This window comes from Tursiops truncatus, chromosome 20 (assembly GCF_011762595.2).
Source record: "Tursiops truncatus isolate mTurTru1 chromosome 20, mTurTru1.mat.Y, whole genome shotgun sequence".
Lineage (NCBI taxonomy): Eukaryota > Metazoa > Chordata > Mammalia > Artiodactyla > Delphinidae > Tursiops > Tursiops truncatus.
The window spans coordinates 15,337,512-15,359,675 of NC_047053.1; the positions used below are offsets into that span (position 1 = coordinate 15,337,512).

Consider the following 22,164-nt stretch of genomic DNA (forward strand, 5'->3'; position numbering starts at 1 on the left):
CAAGGGCCATCAGGCAGGCCAGGCCTGATGCTCTCTGATCTGTCTTCGCCTCTGTCCAGCTGGAGGAGCAGCTGAGCCGCCTTCAGCGTGAGAAGAATGAGATGCAGAGCCGGCTGGAGGAGGATCAGGAGGACATGAATGAGCTGATGAAGAAGCACAAGGCAGCCGTGGCTCAGGTACCCTGCCCAGGAGTGCCCCACCGCACCCTGCAGAAGCACCGTCCCCTGGTCCTCCTCTAGGTCCCTGGCACAGCCTCTTCTTCGGGGGGGTCATGGTGCCTGTGTGCCCTGGCCTCAGTGAGGGGTGGGGTGGGATGGATTTGGTGCTCATGGGGGATCCTGCTTCGCACCCTCTCCTTTCCCAGGCCTCCCGGGATCTGGCTCAGATGAATGATCTCCAGGCTCAGCTAGAAGAAGCCAACAAAGAGAAGCAAGAGCTACAGGAGAAGGTGGGGACCAGGGTCTCCCTTGGCAGAGAGAGGGTGCCAGGGCCACTGTGTGGGGGACCAACTCCCAAGCTCACAGGCGAGCACGTGCTTCTCTCTGCCGTCAGTCAGCGTCAGCAAGCGCAGAGGCCTAGGCTTGCAGCCGCCATAGCAGACAGCTTCAGCTGCCTCATTTCACATTTCTATGCCCTCTCTGGTCCTTAGCTTTCTCTTTTCTCTCCAAAGGGCAAAATCTGTGCCCGCGCAGGGCCGGGTGGGGAATGCCCCTGGCTCGGGGCCCCATCCTTCCACCTTCCTGTGCATCCCTCCCTCCCTCAGCCTTCTAGTCACCATAGTGATCTTGCTGGGGGGTAGGGAGAGAGAGAACCTGCCCCTTCCCTTTCCAGGCTCAGTTCTTTCTTCCCTTCCTGCCCCCCCCACAACCCCCGCAGCTACAAGCCCTCCAGAGCCAAGTGGAGTTCCTGGAGCAGTCCATGGTGGACAGGTCCCTGGTGAGCAGGCAGGAAGCTAAGATCCGGGAGCTGGAGACACGCCTGGAGTTCGAAAGGACCCAAGTGAAGCGGCTAGAGGTGGGTGCACACTTCCCCGTCCAGTCCTCAGCAGGCAGGGCTGAGCGGCCCCAGCGGCTGGAGCCACGCATGCTCAGCAGGGCCCGGCAGGCCCGCAGCCACTCTGCTCCACGGAGGCCTCTGGCAAGCTGCCGGGCCAGCTGACGGGGCGGGTGCCTTCTCCCCCGCTCGCCAGGCCTGCTCTCTGGGCACCGCGGAGCCGGCCCGCTTTACATTCTGACCCTGTGCTTGCCTTCTGCCAAGGGACCAGAGCAGCTTAGCTTTTCGTCTTCATGTTTTCCTCCACCGTGCACTCCCCCCGCCGGTCCCCTCCCTCGCTCTCGGGCAGGGTCGTAAATATGCAGCGGGTGGCGCCACTTCTGCAAGGGCTGGAGTCTGTCCTCTCGCCTCTCCGCTCGCTCTTTCTCTCCCTCCCGTTTTTTATTCCCTTTTTTCCTCAGTTCTTCCCATGCTTGCATTCTCTGCCTTTTCTCCTTCCCTCTTCATTTTCCTCCATTTTGGCCCCATTTTTTCTTCTCCCTCTGTTTATTTTCTCCCCAGTCTCATTCCCTTTCTTACCCTGACCTATTTCTTCCTTTCTCCCCATCCCATTTGTCCTCTCCCTCTACTTTTCACCCTCTTCCCTTCGACCCTTCTCCTTTTTCTGTTCACCTCCATCTTCCCTTTCCACCCCTCCTTCCTCCCAACTGTAATCTCCAACCTCCGCATTTAATCCTTTCGGTTCCACTCTCCTGAAGCCAGCGTGCTCCGGCCCCTCCCTCTCCAGCAGAGCAGGTAGGAAGAAAGAGGCCAGCAGAATGACCTCTCCGGGTTTACACCCCTCTCATCCTATTTTAAGTTCTCCTCCTGCATCCCAAGCATGTAGACATCTGTCTGAGCACTGACAGGCCTTCATGAGAAGTATGTTCATGGTGTGGGTGCTGAGGGACATCCCTGCCACCTCCCCATTAACCCCTGAGTCGATGGAGCAGGAGAGAGGGTGGGGATGGAAATAGGTGACTGTGGAGCTGGCAGTGGGCCTCGGAGGGCATTAGTACCCTTGACCTTCGAAGAAAATATGGCTGGACCTCCCAGGACAGGGTCACAGTCCTCCGGCGAGCTAGAGAGAGTGAAGGAGACTTAGTAATAGTCCACGTTCTGCCTTGGTAATATTTTGATCCACGTTTTACACACAGGAAGGGTTAAGTAGGTTGCCTAAGGCCCCGAAGCTATCAAGGGGCAGAGGAGGCCACTGGTCTGGTGGATGTAAAATAGGACAGACCTGCTGCACTTGCCTCCTTTTCTCGTGGGCCCCAGTCCCTTTCCTCAACTCTCTCATTTTCCCTTCTGCTCAGAAAGGCAGTACCGTGGTTTAGATGCACAGAATGTTAAACACATACAGCCCTTAGAGATGCAGCCTTATTTTAGAGACACAGAGGCTGGGGGCTGAGAGTGGCGACCCCACGGCCAGTCAGTGGTAGAAGCAAGGACTAGGACCAGAAGCAGCGTTCTTCCCTCACGCTCTGCCCCAATCTCCAGGGCTTTTTTTGCTCAGCGTCCTATGGCGCAGAAGGGAAAAATGTGTTCACATTTCGGGGGAAAGAGAGATTCATCAGGCTTAGAGGAATGGCTTTGTGTTTGGCATGTGACGACTGTTGAGTCCCCTCCTCATCCAGAATTCTCAGTAAAGCCATTTACTTCTGAGCACAGGCCCTAGCTTTTGGAGCTTCTGGGTTTAGGGTCTCTGAGGGAAACCCTGCTGCCCGTGGAGGCCCCGCACACGGCATCAGTGTGGACAGGCCCAGACTCTAGCCAGAGCTCTCCTCCGACCTAGGTGGTGATAATGATGATAATAGCACTTTTCATCTTCCGGAGCCCCTTCACATGCATTACTTTATTCGGGCCTTAAAAGACCCCTGGGGAATAGGTGTTATTCTCCCTTTCTCACAGAAGGACAAAGGACGTCGCCTCCGAGGGCTTTCGTGGCTTGCCCACCTAGCCAGTGAGCGGGGCAGCCGGAGCTGGACCCGGGCCTCCTGACTCTGGAGCTCTGCCACACCCCGCTCTCTGCCTGGCTGATGGGTCCCTCTTCCCACCTCCCTGTCCAGAACCTGGCCGGCCGGCTCAAGGAGAACATGGAGAAGCTGACTGAGGAACGGGATCAGCGCACGGCGGCCGAGAACCGGGAGAAGGAGCAGAACAAGCGGCTACAGCGGCAGCTCCGGGACACCAAGGAGGAGATGGGCGAGCTTGCCAGAAAGGAGGCCGAGGCGAGCCGCAAGAAACATGAACTGGTAATGCCCCCTACCCACGAGGCCTGAGGCTGGCGGCCCTCTGAGAAGCTGCTAAGCACACACCTCACCCGTGGGCTTGTGGAGGTGGGCTGCAAAGAAAGCATGGTTTAATTCTAAACCAGAATTAGAGGGAAGAGAACATGTCAAGAACACAGCCCACAAAGCCTCAGGGCAGGCCAGGGGCCAAGGGTGGTACCGGAGTCTCCATCAGGCAAGGCCAGGCCTCAACAGCCCAGCAACAGCAGAGCAGACAAAGCTCTGCAGGTTCTCAGCGGCACCCACGTCGCTGCTGCCGGGCCCAGGGAGACTGGAAGCCGGCCTTTTCTGGGGCAGCTGGGCGAGAGACTAGCCCTCCTGTGGACTGGACTGCCCCCTCTCCCTCCTAGGAGATGGATCTGGAGAGTCTGGAAGCTGCTAACCAGAGCCTGCAGGCTGATCTGAAACTGGCGTTCAAGCGCATCGGGGACCTGCAGGCCGCCATTGAGGACGAGATGGAGAGTGATGAGAACGAGGACCTCATCAACAGGTGAGGGGCCTCTGTGGCAACCGTGGCCGGCTCGGAGGCCCTCTTGACTGCCTCCAGACCAGGTAGAACAGCTGCAGTCTGGGTCTCCCCACCACTGAGCCTCCAGCCCACCCTCCCCTCATTGCCAGACCCCAGCATGGACCCTGTCCTGCAGCAGCTGAGGGCTGGACAGCTGCTGCCCGGGTGAGACCCCCCCCCCCCCCCGCCACTTCCTCCCTGTCCTTCTCCCCAGGCCTCCCAGGGACCTGGCTCTCCAGCTCTGCCCGTTGAAGATGAGTTATTCCCCCGTTTAGCTGCATTTCTGATGGCACCTGCCCCACTCTGGGGAGAGCAGAGATTTAAGGGCCCTGGTGCCTTGTTACCGTTTCCAGAGCTTTCCTCACATAAGACCCACCCAGGGAATGGTTTAGCATAGAGATTTGTAGTCTTAGGCCGAGGAGGAAGTCTCGAGGCAGGCAGACTGGCAGTGGGGGTGGGGTCAGACCCTGGAGAAGCTCCCAAGGCTGCCCTGAGCAGACCCCCCAAGACTTGCCCCCATCCCACCTGAAGGCCGAGGCCCCATCCTGCTCCTGGGAGGCCCGGGGAGCCTGCTCCTTTAGGGCAGGGGAGTGGTGCCCCAGGCGGCCTGGACCTCCCTCTGAGGACAGCACTGTCCCACCTCCTGGTCTCAGCCAGCCAGAGCCTTGTCTTGCTGAGGAAGGAGGGGTCCTCGGCTGAGGGGTCCACCTTGGTTGACTTTTCTGTGTTCTTCCGGCCCCCTTGCCCACCATTTTCTTTCTGTTTCCAGTTTGCAGGACATGGTGACAAAGTATCAGAAAAGAAAGAATAAACCGTGAGGACTGGAGCGCACGCGCTCTCTGCCTCTCCTCGCGTGGTGTCTAACCTCCCCCTAACCCTGGGCTCCCGCCCTGCTGCATGTCGCATGTGGACACACAGCCTCCTCTCCTCCTCTGAGCTAGTCCCTCATGCTAACACGGCTCACTCTGTCCCAAGGGAGGCGAGGGAGCAGGCCGCGCCCTGTAGAGCGCAGGCAACAAGGGTGCACTCCACCTGGAAGGCTCACGGGCCCCCACATCCTTGGTCGGCAGGTTGGGGGCTCTGTCAGAAAGGAGAGCTCACGCGCTTCCCTGGTGGCGCAGTGGTTGGGAGTCTGCCTGCCGATGCAGGGGACACGGGTTCGTGCCCCGGTCCGGGAAGATCCCACATGCTGTGGAGCGGCTGGGTCCGTGAGCCATGGCCTCTGAGCCTGCGCGTCCGGAGCCTGTGCTCCGCAGCGGGAGAGGCCACAACAGTGAGAGTCCCGCGTACAGCAAAAAAAAAAAAAAAAAAAAGAAAGGAGAGCTCAGCCTCATTGGGTGGTACCCACAGCCTGCCTTCGTGAGCCTCCGCCTCTGCCCCATCAGAAACCAAGTGTAGCCGCTTCCCGGCCTCTTTCTCTGGGGAAAAGTCTGTTTGGGCTGGATTTCTCCCCTTCCTTGGGCTCCTTTGGAGCCTGAGCTGCCTGAAAGAAGTGGGTATGTTTCATTTTGAAAGGTCCGCCACCTTCTTTTGGCAGACAAGGGTAGAAGGTGAGGGGCGTCTAACAGTTACTTGTTGGGAGAAAGCATCCAGGCTTTCTCCAGGAAGGGAACACAGCCAGATGTGTTTACTTTACTCTCCGCAGGCACCTTGGGCAGAAGGAGGCCCCAGGCATTTGTGCTGCTGTCAGTCAGGTGGCGGGAAGCCCAGTAAATCCACCCCCTGTCCGTTTCCTTCTTTCTGGGTGGGAGCTGGGCAGCTGGGGCAGATGTGCGGGCCCTCAGGCAGATCGGCGTGGTCCTCCTTCAGGTCCGACAGGGCTGGTCTTTGGAGGTGGTGGTTCTAGCGCCGCTTTGGGTTTCCTCCCCCACTCTCTCTTGCCTGGCAGGCCTCCTACCCTGGCCAGGATGGGCTGGCAGCAGCGCAAAGGACTCCGTGAGAGCTAATGATAAATGTAATAGTGTGTAACAGTGACAGAGGGCCGCTGGAGCCCGGTTGTCACACGCAGTTAATATCCCCTGCCGTTCTGTCTCCGTTTGTTTGTTCCCCCGGGATTCAGCTCCCAGTTAACTAATAGCACATGAGCCTGGACATAAATTGTATTTGACGCGAGGTTTAATTCCGACCATTTAAAATTTCAACTGCCCCCCGAGCCTGCCTGCCCCTGGAGTTTGTTTACGGGCCTGATTATTTAAGGAAAAGAATCCAAACATCCTCTATAGGATTGAAACTAAAGGAAAGGCAAGGGCGGGCAGGCCAGCTTCTCAACCCATTCGCTGCTCTGAATGTCAGGAGGCAAATTCATATTCTGGGCCCATGACTGTCTGTCCCCTGTGTGTTCCAGCCCTGCCATCCTTGGGCTGGAGGAGCTTCGAAGACTGACAAAATGCGCATTTCAGATCATATTCTAAACCACTGCACACGCGCACACACACACCAGCGTGCACTCATGCAGGCACACAGGGCCTGCAGTCCTAGCCGGGTTCCTGCTGACGGCAGAGGGGGTCTTTTCCTCAGCAGCTCTGGGCCCCTGCTCCAAGTTATTGAGCGAGTGTGCTAAGGCAGCCAGAAAAATAATGTTTCGATTTACTTAGAGATACAGTTGTTGTTGCCATAACCCTAATGAAAGCAGTAAACAGCACAGTATTAAGGGAGATTTATACAGAAACGCTTTTAACATGTAGACATAGATTTTGCAATGCATACAGCACCTCCTTTCTAATGACAATCAGTATGGTTATGAATGGCGGTGATAAATTACAGGCTTTGAAGCTAGAGAAGGAGGTTTTTTGCACGGGTGTATAAGTCAGGTGGTATTGGCGTTCCACAGGGCCTGTGCACCATAGTAGATCTGCCAGGCTCGAACAGGCACAGGGCTTGCATTAGCCGTTTCGGGGCTGTCTGCTAAACTCCCGTTTAACCGGGGCATCAGCCAGCCTGGTCTTTGTTATAATTCTGTATTTGACGGAAGCCCATAAAATGTGCTTCTTTATTCCCCTCCCCACGAGTCATGCTGTCTCACCCCCAGAACAGAGTCTGGTGGCTTCTTCTGTGTGTGTGTGTGTGTGTGTGTGTGTGTGTGTGTGTGCATACACACCCGCACGCACGTGCGCGCACGCGTGCACACCTGTGTGGCTGTTTATTCAAGAACATAAATCAGGAATGGGGCTGCTCCTGTTGACACAGATGAAAGGAAATTTATATCAAGGAGCAATCCTAGCATATCCATAGCAGGGAACGTGGTGAGCAGACATCTTGCAGAATTCTAGAAGCAGTCTCACTCAGGAGCTATATCTCCAAGCCCCTGCTGCTGTGCGAGGAGGTCACCGTGATTCCAGCATCAGAATTTGACTCCTTTGGGCTTTCTTGCAAGTCGAGAGGGCTCAGGCCAGCTTGGCCAGAAAAAAGCCCTGGGGGAGCAAGAGCTGGAGGCTTCCTGAGGGTGGAAGAGGAGACTGGGAGAGACAGAGCTCTTGTCTGGGATTTCTGGGCCCCACTGGATCTCCAGGTGCAGCTTGAATCTCTTACGAACCCCTCGGGAAATGCTGCGGTCCCTGCCTTGTCCTTTCTGTTTCTTAAGGGCCAAGGGGAGTCGCAGGATGGGTCTGCGATATGGCCTATAGTGCCCAAGTTGGCACTGCATCAGCTCAGGAGACTCCGGGTTCAAGCTCACTTGAAGTCATAACGAAGCCCTTCTATTCTCTGTTCCATCACCAGCAGCCCAGCTCTTGCAGCAAAGGCATGGAAAGTGGCAGCAGCTGTAGCCACATTTTTGGGAACAGGCAGCCAAGAACAGCAGAATAGGCCTCAGGGAGGAGCTGAAGGGCCCAGGACTCCTCTTTTTAACCAAAAGCCATTTAGCTGTAATCGATGAAGGGACGGTCTCCCTGTCGTTCTCGCTGGATTGGTTGGCTGCACAGCAGCCTGTCACAGAAAGTGGGGTGGAGGTGCCTCCGTGCTCCCCAGGGTCTCCTCGGTGGCTGTCACACAATGTGGCCTGCTGAGCGGGGCAGGGCCCTTGTGGATGGTGCGCTCCTCCGTCTAACTTCTCTTGTTCTCTCTGACTCACTGATGCGCATGCCGCCCTGCATCCCACCCCCACCCAAGACAAACTTGCTTTGCCACTTTGGTGCTGCCTCCTGGGCCACCAGGTGATCACCTCTTCCCAGCCTTGCCTACCTTTCTGCTCCTCATCCCACAGCGAGGGGGACTCAGATGTGGACTCAGAGCTGGAGGACCGGGTCGACGGGGTCAAGTCATGGTTGTCCAAAAACAAGGGGCCTTCCAAGGCGGCTTCCGATGATGGCAGCTTGAAGAGTTCTAGGTGAGCGTGTGGCCTTAGGTGGGAGGAAAGGCCACCTCGTGCCCCAGGGATGGATGAGCAGCGCCTTGATCCCAAAGAGGGTGGGCCTCACGCCACCTGCGTCTCTCTCTTGCCTGGTATGTGCGTGAGGGGCCCAGGCCTGCCCCTGGCACATGCGATGAGCACAGGAGGCCTGGTTTCTTCTTAGTCAGGGTCTGCGGCACCCTTTTCCGAGGTAATGTTTTCCTACCGGGCTTCAGGGCTTTGGTTTGGTGTAGGTTTAACTTCATCCCCACTTACTCATTCAACAGATGTTGAACGAACTACCTGATGGTTTGGGCCCTTGGAATCAAGACTGAAATGGGGCGCAGGGGGGACTCTGGATCCCACACCCTGGACAAGGCCAGTCCGGGCTGGCTGTGGACCTCTGAGGTCTTAGTAGGAATAGCAGCAGAAAAGGCCCCAGTTCCCCTGACTTCCCTGTCACAGCTACAGACACATTTCTGTCTTTCTCTGCCCATTCTCTTCTTCTTCTGGTCTCTTCACTCACCCTCCACCATGCTTTCTGCTAACACCCATCCACTGGGGGAACTTGCTCCCCTCTTTTCCAGCCCAGTCACAGTCTTCTGATCACACAGGCAGCTAGCTACCCCTGAAATCCAGGTCTCCAATTCCCATCCCTCACCTACGGGCCAGCCGGGGTCCTCTGCTCCCACCCCTCCCGTGGCCACTTCCCTGCTGACTCCGCCCTCCCAATTCAGAGCCGTCCTGATCCCCCAGGGCTCGCCTTTCCACCTCCTCCCAGAGAGCACTGGGTGAGCTGGGTAGAAAAAGTAATCCCTCTCCTTCTCCAGCTCCCCTGAGGCCCCTTCCCAAGTCCAGCCCCTCACCGCAAGCACCCAGCGGCCCCCTCTAATTGGTTTAATTTACTCGGCCAAACAACATTTTGTTATTGCAGATAATGCCACCTTCCCCGCCCCACTGCCGTTCACCAGGGCCCGGCACCAGGCTCCAGGTAGTTGACAATGAAATAAATTGAACTAAACGTTTGCGAGGGGAAAAAGTGATGAAACAGAACAATAGTCTAATTTACATGACATTCTCCATGAAGCTATTTTCACTGACGCAAATTATTTTGCTTCATTTCCTCCGACGCTCTCACGGCCACTTTGCCAGGGCTGCTGCCAAGTTCTCCTCCCTTCTCCCTCCCCCGGTGTCTTTATTCTCTATGTTTAATGCTTGTTTCTCTCTCTCATTCTCTCTCTGCTGCTGCTAATCCACTCCCGGTTCTCTCCTCCCTGGCCTCACCCCCGCACAGCAGAGCTGCCCTCAACACCCTGGGGAAGGAGGGCAAGGGGGTGGAGGAGAGGCCGGCCTCCGTGCTGAGCTCCCTGAGCTATCGGAAGCGGCTCACCCTGAAGGACTCCATCGGGGGCACTGGGGATGAGGATTCGCTCTTCACCACCCTGAGCGAGCGGCCAGCCTCCCCCGAGAGGCCCCCCCGGAAGGCCCGCGGGGGCCCCAGGGAGGAGCCGGGCCTGGGCAGGAAGTCCGAGGAGCCTGAGGAATGTGGCTCCGTCTTCTCCGGGGTCAGGGGCTGCTCTAGCCGGGGGCTGGAGAAGCCGTGGGGCTCAGACTTTGACCGGGCCTCGGCCATCTCTGCGGCCGTCAGCCGGGCCTCCTCGGCCACACAGCGTGGCTCCGGCGAGGATGGGGCCTGCTCCTCCATGAGCTTCTCGCTGTCAGGCTCCCCCGGTTCCCGCCGCAGCACCTCAAGGCTCGACAGCCTGTCAAGGACCCTCAGCCCTTCCTTGGGCCGGGCCTCAGCCCTCAGCCGGGAGAGCCCCGATTCCCACCTGTCCCTGGGCCGGAGCTGCCTGGACGATTGGGACGATGGAGCCAGTGTGGCCTTGAGTGAGGCCCGCTCACAGTATAGCTACCCATCCCTGGCCCGCAGTCTGTCGGTACCACCCCAGCCCCGCATCTCCGCCTCCGCCACGGATGAGTCTCTCGACTCCAGTGTCCGCCCCATCAGCCGTCACTCCTACCTAGACCCAGACCTGGAGGCTGCCATCCATGAGGTCTTGAGCTACAAGCCCGTCCCGTTCCACCGGAGCAGCCTGGAGCCTGACTCTGAGGAGGATGACCGGAAGAGCAACCAAAGTACCCGGAGCGCCCAACTGGACGCCCCGGCACGAGCCACCAGCATCCGCCGCTCAGCCTCTGCTGCGGACGTCTCTCGGTCCCGCAGCAGCCGGAAGAGCCGGAGCAAGAGAACGAGCAGCTCCAGCTCCAGCTCCGAAGATTCCTCGGAGCACAGGCGGCGGAAGAAGGGGAGCTCTCGAAAAAGCAAGAAGAAGTCCAAATCGAGAAGGAAGAGAACAGAGACGGAGTCTGAGTCCTCCTCATCGACATCCAGTGGCTCCACTGTCTCAGGCCACAGCCGCTCGAGCGTGAAGAAGGGCCCGGCTGCGGAGGACAAGGAGGCTGGGCAGGCGCGCCAACAGTCTCGGAAGGAGGAGAAGAAGCGCAAGAAAGAGGTGGACAGCCTGATGATGCGGTACCTGTACCGTCCCGAGAGCGACTAGTGCAGTAGGTGGCACCTGGCGTGGAGTGCAGAGCATGGTGTGTGCCGCTTGGTGTGAACTAACGTCCCACCCGCCACCACCCAGGCCCCTTCCTGCATTCCTCGCGGGCAGGCCTGGCCTCGGAGTGCCTCCTGGCTACCTCAGAGAGCGGGGGCCAGCTGAGCTGATTAGTCATTCTGAGCCCTGAGCCCAATCAGCTGAACTCGCTGGTGATGTCCATCACCTCTCCGACTTATCAAGTCCTAACCCTGGGCCAGGGACCACCCCCCACCCCACCCCCCGCCAGACACGTGCCATATTTTATTCACTTAATCCTCACACTAACCCCACAACAAATGTCTGATTAGGCCCATTTTATAGAACAAGAAGCTGAGGTTCAGGGAGGTTAAGTTATTTGCCAAGGTTACATAGCTGGTAAGTGATGTTGCCACGATCTGAATGGAGTCTATTCAGCTTGCCCTCAACTACTCCTCCATACGACCCAAGGCAGAGCACATGGGCAAAATGTTTCCTCTGTGTGCCTGGCAGCACCCGTATGGAACTTCCGTCCATGACCCTGACATGCTGGGCCCAGGAAAGGGCTCTAGCTGACCCCCGGGCGTGGGTTGGTACATCACTGGCCATCAGCTGTTAAGGGGCCTTTTGCTCAGCTCTCCCCCACCTGCAATGTCACCCTCCTCTCTGGCATGCGTCTCAAGCCTAAGAGTGCAAGGCTTACAGGGCTGCAGCGCCCACATCACCGCACCCTGCAGCAGACCTGGAGATGCCTGACTCGCTCCCCACCCCTCCTACCCGAAGCCCACACATGAGCGTCACCTCATCTCAGCTCATCTTGTAAAGTTTTAATGAATAGAAATTAGCAGCTGCTGAGTGACAGCCCCCTCCTGGCTCTCCTGCCTCCCCCAGCCTTCTCCCTGTGGGAGGGAGATCTAGCTGTTAGGCCCTTTATGCCCACACCCCCACTTGGAAGAAAGGCGAAGACTGACTCACAGGAATACTATTGTTGCCAGTTTCCCTGGTGGGCGGTGACATTTGGATCACCCTGGTTATGTGAAGTTGTTTTTGGCATGGTACCCTCCCAGGGCAAGCTTGCTCCTTCTCAGGAGGTATGACCCCAGAGCGCAGGCCCCTGGGGCACGGGCAATGTTTCCTAGATGCATGAACTAACACACACACCTGTCGCGTGCTAGTGGGCCTCTTGTGCAGTGGAGCAGCTGCCCAAGCACACTGTCAGCTTGGGCAGGGTTCTACCAAAAGGGACCAGTTTTGTTTTAAGGAATGGAGCCCATGGAAGTGAATGTTACCTGCAGCTATTTGGAGATGGTGATGGGATGGGATTGGGGGGATGGTATGGGGGAGGTGGAACTTGAACCCAGACCAGGCTCATGGCCAACTCAGATTCTGTGGGCCCTGAGCGGCTCAGAAACCAAGCCCTTGGGCTTACCCCTGCTCTGTCACTCCCTCCACGTGGCAGATGGTTGCAGGATGCTCTGGGAAGAGTAGGAAGCATCTCAATTGCACTAGGGAGCTGTTGTCAGTACACAGTGAGAAAAGGCAGGGGTCATAATATTGTGTCTACCATCTCAGCCCTTCCTTCCGCAGCCCTGCTGAGTGCCCTGCTCCCCTAGCACGGGAAGTCAGCTGATGGGCCATGGGAGGAGGTTTGGAAAGCAGAGAGGGCCAGGCCCTTCTGAGCACGGTACCAGTACCTGAAGAGGGAGACGTGGGCCTAGGCAGGCCATCCCACACCGACCAGCAACTGGTGGATTTCAGACCCCAGTGACTCAGCCCGTCATCACCCTTGACCCAGCAAGAACAAGAACACAGAAAGCCTGTTTCTTCCCTCAGCCACTAGCACAGTTCTTGTCCACCAGGAAAACAGGAGTAGTCCTGAAACCCTACACACTGCCACCTCCAGCAAGGATTGGATTCACTGCGGCCAGAGTGGGCACCAAGCCAGAAGCTAGCCACCCAGTACAGAGCTGGCAGAGAAGGTCCAGGGGAGGGAGGACCTAGTTGGACTCCGCGTGAACTGGCTTTGGGTGAATAAACTGCCAAGAGTGGGGGCAGTTTAACTCCCCACCCGGTGATGGGGCTCTGCAAGCATGCAGAACACTGAAAGCATCCGTAGCAAAGGCAAGGGGAGGGGGCTGCTCGCCCAGTGGGAATTAGCTTATGCACCAAATCGTTTGTGACCGTGTTGAGCAGGAGACGCTGGCTTGTGAGGAGGAAAGCTTTTGAAACAATGTGGTTAAAATGTTCACATTGCAGCCCTGACTCTTGCCCCCGGGAAGGGGGCCAGCTGCCTGCTGTTGACTCTCTGACAGCTGTGCCTGTAGAAGCCGCAAAGGAAGCTGGCTAAAGAGCACCCAGGGTGGGAGCAGGGGTGTCTCGTGGCTGCACAGAGCAGGGGAGAAAGGCCTGGCGTTTAGCGTTCCCGGCTGCCTCTGCCACTGCACCCAGCATCTGGACGGAACAGTGTTGAAACCCAGCTGTCGTTCATCCAGGTGTCTGCCTGGCCGGCACAGGAATATGGAAGTGAGGTCTGCAGCTCCGCTCTGAGGAGAGGTGGGAGGATGGAAAGGAGCACCCCATTTGCATCCGGGTCCCAGCCCTGGCACCTACCTCACCACCCCTCTCCCCACAAAATAACCCCACTGTCTTTCCACAGAGCCATTCCTCCCTTTGCCCAACAGCAGACCTTAGCATTGGGTGCCCAGAAGTTCTGTCTAAAAAAATGAAAATAAAATCAGGCTCCCGCTAATTCACAATTCAAAAACAATCCAAAAGCTAAAATAACCCCAGTTTTTTCTATGTTGCACAGTCATCATTGAGCTTTATAATTCTGTCCCTGAGACGTCCCAGAGTCCTTAAGTGCCTTTGGCCCATCAAAGTAAAACTCATTTATGTTCAGACTAGTTTATATTAAATGTGTTCTGTGCTATTCTGATTCCTTTAAAAATGGTAATTCGTTCATGAGAAATACGATAACTATTAACCACACTGCCCCATTCCTAAACCGTTTTGCATAATTGAACAAGCTCTTCTATCAGACTGTTCCATCTCCCCAGGGAGAGAGAAAGAGAGACCTGTCTTTACACACCCCCTGGGCTCTTGCCCAGGCCAGTGGGGAGAATGCAGGTTTCATCTGGTTTTCTCCTCAGGTCAGCGGTCTGGCAGCAAGGTGGAGTCATCAAAAGGCTTTGAGGTCTAAGGTCCCAGGTTCAGATTTACACACAGGCTGTGTGACCTTGGGCAAGGTGCTTCGTCTCTTTGAACCAGCTTCCTCATGCCATTTCATGTGGTGAAGAATAAGATAGCACATCCAGAGTGCCTAAGACAGTGTCTCACATCACAGGAAATACTCAGTGATGAAATCCTTTCTTCAACACAGTTGGAAAACCTGAGCATGTGGTTCTTTCTTGCAGAACGCTGTGTCCTCCTCTTTTGGTTTGGAGATAGAAGAACTTTGAAAGCGCTAGTAAACAAGGGCCTTCCTCAGATTCTTAAATCAGAATTGTAGACAGTGGGATCACAGGATTCCTGTTTATCCTAGCAGAAGCTCTCTAGGATCTGGAAGCAGGGCTGTGTTCCTGAGCTCACCGGGCAGGGAGGGGCCCATTGAGTGCAGGGCACTGGTAGGGGTGGAGCCACCCCGGGCTGCATTTTCTCCAACATTGCTGAAATTACAGTGCACTTGGACTGGCAGAGGCAGTGGAGGTGGGAGGGGCAGGGGAAGGCTGCTCTAAGACTTTGGAAAAGAAAGAAAAGAGAAGGTGACTAGAGGTGGAAATGAGATCCCATCCATGCTCAACGCCATGAGTCTGCTCCATCCAGGGAGTAATGCTTCTTCATATCTTGGTCAGGGGAGAGCGAGAGGCTCCCACTGGCCTGATGAAAGCCTTGGGGTTGGATTATGGTACCAAGAAAGGGATGACTATGCCACCCTGAAACAGAGGTCTTAACCAGCTCCTACATCCTGAGTCTCTATTCCTTGTGAGTAGATGATATCATGGTCAAGGGCAGAAACTCTCTCCGGCCTTAGGAAAATCTGATCAGGAAGAAGGGTTATGATCTGGGAGTATTCAATGGGGAAAGCCCATCCTTCTTAGAAGGAATCTTTTTGGGAGGAACTTTACTAAGACAGGTTGTAGTCGTGTAATCACCAGACCTGCAGTCTCCAAGTCAATGCAGTCCATGGACTGCCTGTATCAGAATCTTCTGGGGAGGGAGTTGAAAATGCAGAATTCCTGGGTTCCACCCAAGAGCTAGCAAATCAAAACTTCTCAGGGGAAGAACCCGGGGATCTTGCAGCCAATTCTTATGCACATTCAAGTTCGAGGCCCACTGCTCTTCAGCATTGCTTTCCTCGGAGTTGTAAAAGGTTTCAGAGTCAAAACAATGTGCTCCTTTCTCTTACTACTCTGAGTATCTTCTGGGGAAGCTAGGGAAGTCTTCTACTTCTCAATTTGTGACAGGGTTTGGGGGGCCTCCCCAGGACCAAAGGCTTTGGTGCGGAAGGTAAAGAGCATCCTTCCTCTGTGACCTCATTCCTCTCTCCCTGCAGCCCCACCAGCTACTGGAAGTCCCTTGCCCCTGACCGGTCAGATGATGAGCACGACCCTCTCGACAGCACCTCCAGGCCCCGATACTCCCACAACTATCTGAGTGACAGCGACACAGAGGCCAAGCAGACAGAGACCAACGCATAGCCCAGGGGAGTGGTGTGCACCCCTCCCACCCACGGGCTACTGCTGCCACGGCACCTCTCCCGGGAAATGGCGGGGCACGGGTCTCCCCCACCTGACTGCTGATCTGCATGGGAAACACCCGACCCTCTACGGTCAGGGGGCTTCCCAGGCTGTGGGTATCTGACGTTTCCACGTGGAAGAGGTGGAGGGAAGAGCAGTTCTGAAAAGAGAACTTTCTGCTCCTGCCTTGGGCCACCGTGGATGGCAAGTGGCTTGGCACTGCATAGAGCCGGCAAGTTGACCTCCATCTCAGCCCCCTCCCCCCGCTCAGGGACGGTGGACAGATTGCCTACTGGGACATTCTCGGGTTGCTGGGTCCATGGGGAGGAGTTTGGGGTGGGAACAGCAATTCCTTCCCCATGACTTGGGGGAGGGCTTTCTCTTCTCAGTGCCTGCTGTCTTACTACTTTTTAATTTAAATACCCAACCTCTCCATCACAGCTGCATCCCTGAGAGGGGGAGGGGGCTGTGGTGGCAGCTGGCCCGCCTCCCCGCACCGGGAATGACTAGGGGAACCTCAGCTTCATTTTTACTCTTAAGAGAGCAGTCCTTTCTCTGTGCAGCTGGAGAGACCCGTGAGCAGAGCTGGGCCCAGGTTCTTAAGAGTCCGTGTGGGGAGGGGCTCTCAGGTGCTTCTGGGTTCGAGCTGAGCAGGCCTACACAGACGGGGGTGCATCTGTACCAGCCAGAACTTCTAGCCCCTACCCTTCTTTGTCTCATCAGTGTGTTAAGTGCAATGACCCATTGAAGAGTAAACCCATTCCACCTAATGCCAATTCAGGGCTTATCCAAGCACTGCCTCCCTCCCCCTCTGTCCAAGTTGCCTGGATCACAAGCTCAGCTTGAGAGGGAAGGCCTTCGGTTGAGGGCTTGTGGTCAGAAAAACTGAAGATGGAAGCTTTGGTCGGTACTGGTGTGTATTAGATGCGAGTCCTCACCCTGTGTCCTAAGCCTGAGTCATTTTTCTTCTTCCAGTCGCCCTGCCCACACACACTTATCCCAGACATGACAACATGCAGACTGACAGTCCCAGCTCCCACCCTAAAGATCATCCCACCAACACCACCAGACGGGGGCCCAAGGGCAGTGCCTGGTGCCGCTCCCATCTGCTGTCTCCCCTTCTCTCCTGCAATTGGTTTGTACTCATTGGGCTGTGCTCTCTTCCCCTGCTTACCTGATGTATGGAAATAAATGTCCTTCTTCTCCTGGCTCTGCCAATTTTCCTGCCTGTTCCTTCAGGCTCAGGTAAAGTCCAGGGGTGGTCACAGGGGAGCAGAGTGAGGACCCTGGTGGGGACCTGGGGGAATCACCCTCATCCCTGACCTGCTCCCACATGAGACCAATGCTGCTCAGAGAGCTTGGCAGGTCCTCTGGAGCAGGCGGAGGCAGTGGATGAGAGGGCTGGTCAAGGAAGACACAAACCCCACCTTTTATTTTAAGAGCCCGTGGATTGTAATTCAGGTTGGCAGAGCCGTCCAGGCCTTGGCCTACCCTGGCCTCCACTTGGGAATGTTGAGGTCCCTCTGATTGTTAAATCTTGCCAATTACAGAGATCCTATCTCCTCTCTCTCTCTCTCTCTCTCTCTCTCTCTCTCTCTCTCTCTCTTTTTTAAGTTTAGTCATCCCAAAGATGACTTTCTGATCAACACTTGGCAGAACTCTCTCTGTCCTCCAACCCCATTGGCCATGGGGCAACTTGAATAGGCTGGGCATGCCGGCTTCTCCACGCTGCTCAGTCTCCGCCTTCATGCCCCAGTCCACACGTGGTTCCCTCACTGGCAGCTGAGAGGCAGTGGGCAAGAAACAAATGACTCCCTCCTCCTCCTCCTCTACCTTCTGTAATGTGACCAGTTATAATCCCTGCGTGCATGAAGTATTTACAGCTGGCCGATCAGGCTCCTCTGGTTTGGACAGGTAGGCAAGAAAGGGGATCAGACAGGCCTGATGCTGACGCTCTGGTGATGTCACCCACCCAGAAAGGGGCAAGAAAGGGAAAGAGGGGGAAATGTCATCCCCAAAATGAATGGGAGAGAAGTGTGAAGTGGCTGCACCTTGAACAAAAGAAGCTGCCCCCAAGGTGGAATAGAGAAGTCAGTCAAAGTGAAGTCACTTTTTTTCTAAACTGCTGGCTCCTCATGTTCAGTTCTGTCACTCACATCTTTCACTCCTGCTTTCAGATAGCTCGGTGCACTTTTTTCCTCCCAGGAACTAGTGTGACAAAAGTCCCTGCTACCTACAGACAAGATCCCAACTCTGCTCACCCACACTGGCTCAGGCCTTTGGTTAATTATTGATAGAAAGTCCCAGCATCAACCTCTAATAGCCTTCCCTGGGGCGGAGGGCTTTGTTCAAGTCGGAAAATATGTATTATTCATCTGCTCATTCACTCAACAGTCAAATATTTCATAACTGTCGCTATGGTCTAGGCACTGTTCTAAGTGCTGGGGATGGGTGAGGTCCCTTCCTTCAAGAAGCGGATATTCTAGTGGAGGAGTTAAACACAAAAAATATGTGTGTCTGACCTCCTAATATGTGCAAGCTTTGGGTGAGTAGAAAGGAGTACATCATAGTGTTTGTCCTCCAGGGGCTCATGTGTTAGGGTTAGGGCAGATCCCTTTGGAAATAATTACATGAGACATAAAAGGACAAAGAAGTTGCTTTGGGCAAGTTATGAGGGGAGACACTCTCACTGAGAGAGGGTGGGGAGGGACTGGGAAGGCTTCTAAAAGGGGCTGGTATTTTGAGCTGGGGCTTGAAGAAAGGATAGCACTTCCACAGGTAGATATTGCTGGGATAGGTGTGCTGGGAAGAAAGGAGAACTTGAGCAAAGGCCCTGAGGCTGGGAAATAGAGGTGGTGGCAGGGAACTCCACAGGCTGTCTGGGGAAGCTGGACATCACCTCACATGACCAACACTTCTCCAAGCTTCAGCAAAAGGCCTTCGGCCAGCATTCTGGGCTCCAGGCTGGGAGGAAGGCAATTCCCTCTGCACAAACTCCTCAGGGAAGTCCAGGGACCTGCAAGGCCATCAGAGTCCATCTTCGTTTGGGGTATGCCTTCAGAGCTCTATACGCTCCTGCCCTCACCTGTGCACTCATGGTCGCTCTGGTCCCTAAAATGTAAGTGATTCCCACAAAACAGGCAGCAAATCTGTCCTTGTGCCAGGCTCAAAGCCGCCTCGCTAGATTTTCCTCTCTAATCTCAGACCCTCAGGATTGCTCTGAATCCTGGATAAGAGGCATTGGGAGGGGGGGACCCTGTGAGGATCCACATGGTGCCCAGTCTGTGCCCAGAGACGACAGCAGCACATGGTGACTCCCGAACTACCTCCTTTTGTCCTGTGTCCTCTTGGCAGATGATCCCAGTTGCCCTTCCCCCATGCCCCACCCCCATGCCTGGTGGCACAGACACTTAGCAATTTGCTCCTTAATTGTCCCCCAGCTAGGCTGCGCAGATGCTGCTCTTTAATCTCTCCTGATAAATGAATCGCGCCTCTCCTTTAATCATATGTTCATATCCAAGCCAATTTGAATCCATTTGGCAGGGAGTGTGTTGCAAGAGATGCCATGACTGCTGCTTCTCCCCACCCAGGGCCCTGGAGCCAGCGCGTCTGCTGTCCTCACCCTCAGCAAAGAGCCCAGGAGGCCCATCCAGGCGAAGGATCTCCTACCTGAGTGATGGGGACTTTTCAAAGTCAATCATTCACTCCTGTCCTCCAAGCAGGCCCGTGTGGGACTGGAGGGAGATGGATTCCCAAAGGCCTCAGAAGTGGGAGGGACAGGGTGAGTCCACAGCCTTCCTTGGTCATTGAAGAAAGGGCCCCATTATCACCCCTGGGAGAAAGTGCTGCCTTAAATCTAACCCTAATCCTTTCTGTTCCCCTTTCATTTCCTCTGAGCTGGTTCTCAGGGAAGCTGCGACACTTTTTACATAGCAACGTATTCCAGACCAGTCTATGATCATTTGTACTTGCCTGCTACTGCTACTGGCTGCCACCCCCAACGCCTTTCATCTTTCCCCAGGAAGTCTTCTTTTCTAAATCCTTCAGCCTGGTGGGCAGTCCAGGACATGCTTGGTAATGTACCAAGTTCTGCCACGTTTGGGGCTGCTGCTTCTTTCACCTACCGAGTGGTGTCCCCCGACCCTAGTGGAAGCAAAACAAAATCAGACGAATAAAACCTGCTAAACTGAGCGCTTCTGCCGCTAGCACTGAGACCTTGGAGAAGAGCCTTGACCGCTTGGGCCTCAGTTTCCCCATCTGTAAAACAAGGTGGAATTGCTGGCAAGAATCTTTTGGATCCTAGGTTCGGACAGAGCCCCTCAATGCTGCCAACAGAACCTCTCACCCCCACCTTTTTATCACCCTTGGTGAGGAGCCGGAGGGGACCGATGGGTGGCGCAAGTGGGGCCGGGAGAAGACAGACGTCTTCTCCCAGCGCGAGGGCTGTCTGGGCTTGGTTCCGTCCAGCAGCCCCACGCGCCTCCGCGTCCTCTTCATTTCCTTTCCTTTTTCCGGGCTGGTTCTGCCTGGCCAGGCAAGCGCCCTCCGGTTCACTGGGAACCCGGGCGTATTAGCATATTCATATCTCATTTGCATGACCTCGGCCTCCGGAGCACGGAACCTCTGGCTCCGCCTCCGTCTGGAGGTTCCCCGCCCCGTCCCCCATCCGCCCCCGCGCTCTTCCCGTAAGCCATGCCCCTTAAAAGGTCCTTGAGCCTGTGACAGGGCCGAGCCCGTCGGCGTTGCCCTTGAAGGATTCCAGAAGCATAAGGACAGGTCTCCTCGCGCAGCAACCCGACGATACTGTTCCCCGCCCTTTTAAGGGCTACTGGAAGTCCTCAGCAGGAGCTGAAGCTGTGTAGCAACTGGGGCTGAGGGGCCTGCCCGGCCTGTCAGTAGTGACCCAGAGGATGAGGAGGACAAAATCAATATGACCATGGTGAGCACCTACTTATGTCCCCAGTGCTTATACACTTTGCCTACATCTCATTTAACCTTTATCACAACTCAGTGAAGTATCATTGTCCCCGTGAGGAAACAGGCCCAGAGAGGTGACATCCAGCCTAGCAGGGTCCTCAGCTTGGTTCCAGCAACTGGCCAGGCGTCTTTGAGCTACTCTGGCCTTGTCAGAGGGTGAAGGGGGAGGCGAGAAGGCCAAGAATTGCTGTCATGATCCTCATCTCAAATCACTGTGTGCCTGGTATTCACCAAGGCCTGCCCTTAGGAAGGAAGCACTTCTTGACAATTTGGGGGGGGGGGGGATGTCAACCTCACGTTTGTGTTGCTCCTTAACAATTCTCAGAGCATCCCCCATACATGATCACATTTGTGTTTCAACAACGGTGCCAACAATATGAATAACAGTTCCACATGGCCTGGAATGCGTATTTTAGGCTCTATTCACCTCAATCTAATTTCATTACAGTACAATGGAACAATCCAGACCATTCTCTGGGATCTGATCTGGGAGGAGTGATTTCCAGAGCAGTAGCCATTTTGAAGTTAACAAGGATGCTAGATTTATTTAGAAGGAATTTTACAGAGAACTTGAATCTTCTGTAGCGTCAGCCCCAGTGATGGGTCATGTACATGAGGGAGATTCCGAAAAGGATGTGTGCTTTGCAATTGAAGTCAGTGACATAAATCTCCCAGCGGAATACTTAAATGCGTGGATAGAATTTGCTTTAGATATCAAAAGTCAGCTATGACAGTATGGAAAAAAAAAAAAACAACCTCAAAAAGGATATTAAGTTTTGACACCATCCAGGCAAATTATATTTGCGGTGGTTTAAGAGTCAAAGAGTTTCCACATTTTAATAAATTTTTATATGTTTTGTGCCACATCTACGATCTGACTAGATTAGAAAAAGAAGCAAAAGGATTTGCGGAAGAAAGGACACTAGGGAATTTGAAAGTGGAGAATTAAAAAAAAAAAAAATCCTGGTACGGGAATACAGCCAATAGCTTCAGAAATTTTACCTCTTTGAAAGACAGGTCAACAACTGATGACGAGGCAAATATGAAACTGTACATGATGAAATAGGCCTCGTGGCTTATATTTAATCCTGGGGACTGGCGTCAGTTACAGGTTGGCACCCTTGCTTAAGGGCTGCTTCTGGCCCCCACAGGAATAGTGTCCTCTGGAGAGCAAGGGAGATTGACCCTAGTGAGTGGCACTGCCCTGGAAGGTTCTGCACTAGAAGCACAGGTCCATGGCCTGCTTTTGAGGGTCCAGGAGCTCATCTGTGGGGGCTTGTCTTTCCAGTGAACCACATACTGAGCCACTGGACAGGATTTAAGAGGAGAAAAGGAGCTTCCGCTCCCAGGCACTGGCAAAATAAGCCTAGAGAACCAACTCGAAAGTGACGCAGTCTTAAGCTCTTTGAATGGGTTCTTAAGGGAACATGTACACATGACAAAAGTACATGTGAAAACAGATAAATAGATAAACGTTAGATGAGACTGCTGAAAAATAGAAATAGCTTTGTTTGGGGGTGTGGGATTCTAGATGAAGTATCTGTGCTTGTAATAAAGTTTTCATACAATTTTTCTTTTAAGTCAGTACAGATGTGTATCTGTGTCAAACACCAAAGAAGGCCCCCAATTGTCATATTAGTGTGACTATAAGAGTAGCGTCTTTCCCAGCATTGCATATATAGAAATAGTAGCCCTGGGCGGGGAGGGGTAAACC

At 54.7% G+C, this 22,164-nt stretch overlaps 2 protein-coding genes across 20 annotated transcripts in view; both read left to right on the forward strand.

Annotated features, from left to right (window-relative positions):
* Positions 1 to 16,683, forward strand: part of MYO18A (myosin XVIIIA) — a 95,359-nt gene extending 78,676 nt beyond the window's left edge. For 13 of the 18 annotated variants that reach the window (XM_073797779.1, XM_073797782.1, XM_073797781.1 and 10 more), the window contains 8 exons: positions 60 to 176; positions 365 to 448; positions 877 to 1,014; positions 3,102 to 3,287; positions 3,674 to 3,813; positions 4,601 to 4,645; positions 8,033 to 8,155; positions 15,290 to 16,683. In XM_073797779.1, the coding sequence (XP_073653880.1) occupies positions 60 to 176; positions 365 to 448; positions 877 to 1,014; positions 3,102 to 3,287; positions 3,674 to 3,813; positions 4,601 to 4,645; positions 8,033 to 8,155; positions 15,290 to 15,434 (978 nt within the window). In that variant the 3' untranslated portion in view covers positions 15,435 to 16,683. The remainder of the gene's footprint in view (positions 1 to 59; positions 177 to 364; positions 449 to 876; positions 1,015 to 3,101; positions 3,288 to 3,673; positions 3,814 to 4,600; positions 4,646 to 8,032; positions 8,156 to 15,289) is intronic. The other 5 variants (XM_073797786.1, XM_073797787.1, XM_033848554.2 and 2 more) reach the window with 3 other exon arrangements.
* A 2,903-nt stretch (positions 16,684 to 19,586) lies between these two features.
* SEZ6 (seizure related 6 homolog) overlaps positions 19,587 to 22,164 on the forward strand; it is a 98,692-nt gene continuing 96,114 nt past the window's right edge. For both annotated transcript variants that reach the window (XM_073797793.1, XM_073797792.1), the window contains exon 1: positions 19,587 to 20,412. The gene's annotated coding sequence lies outside the window, so the exon portion shown is untranslated. The remainder of the gene's footprint in view (positions 20,413 to 22,164) is intronic.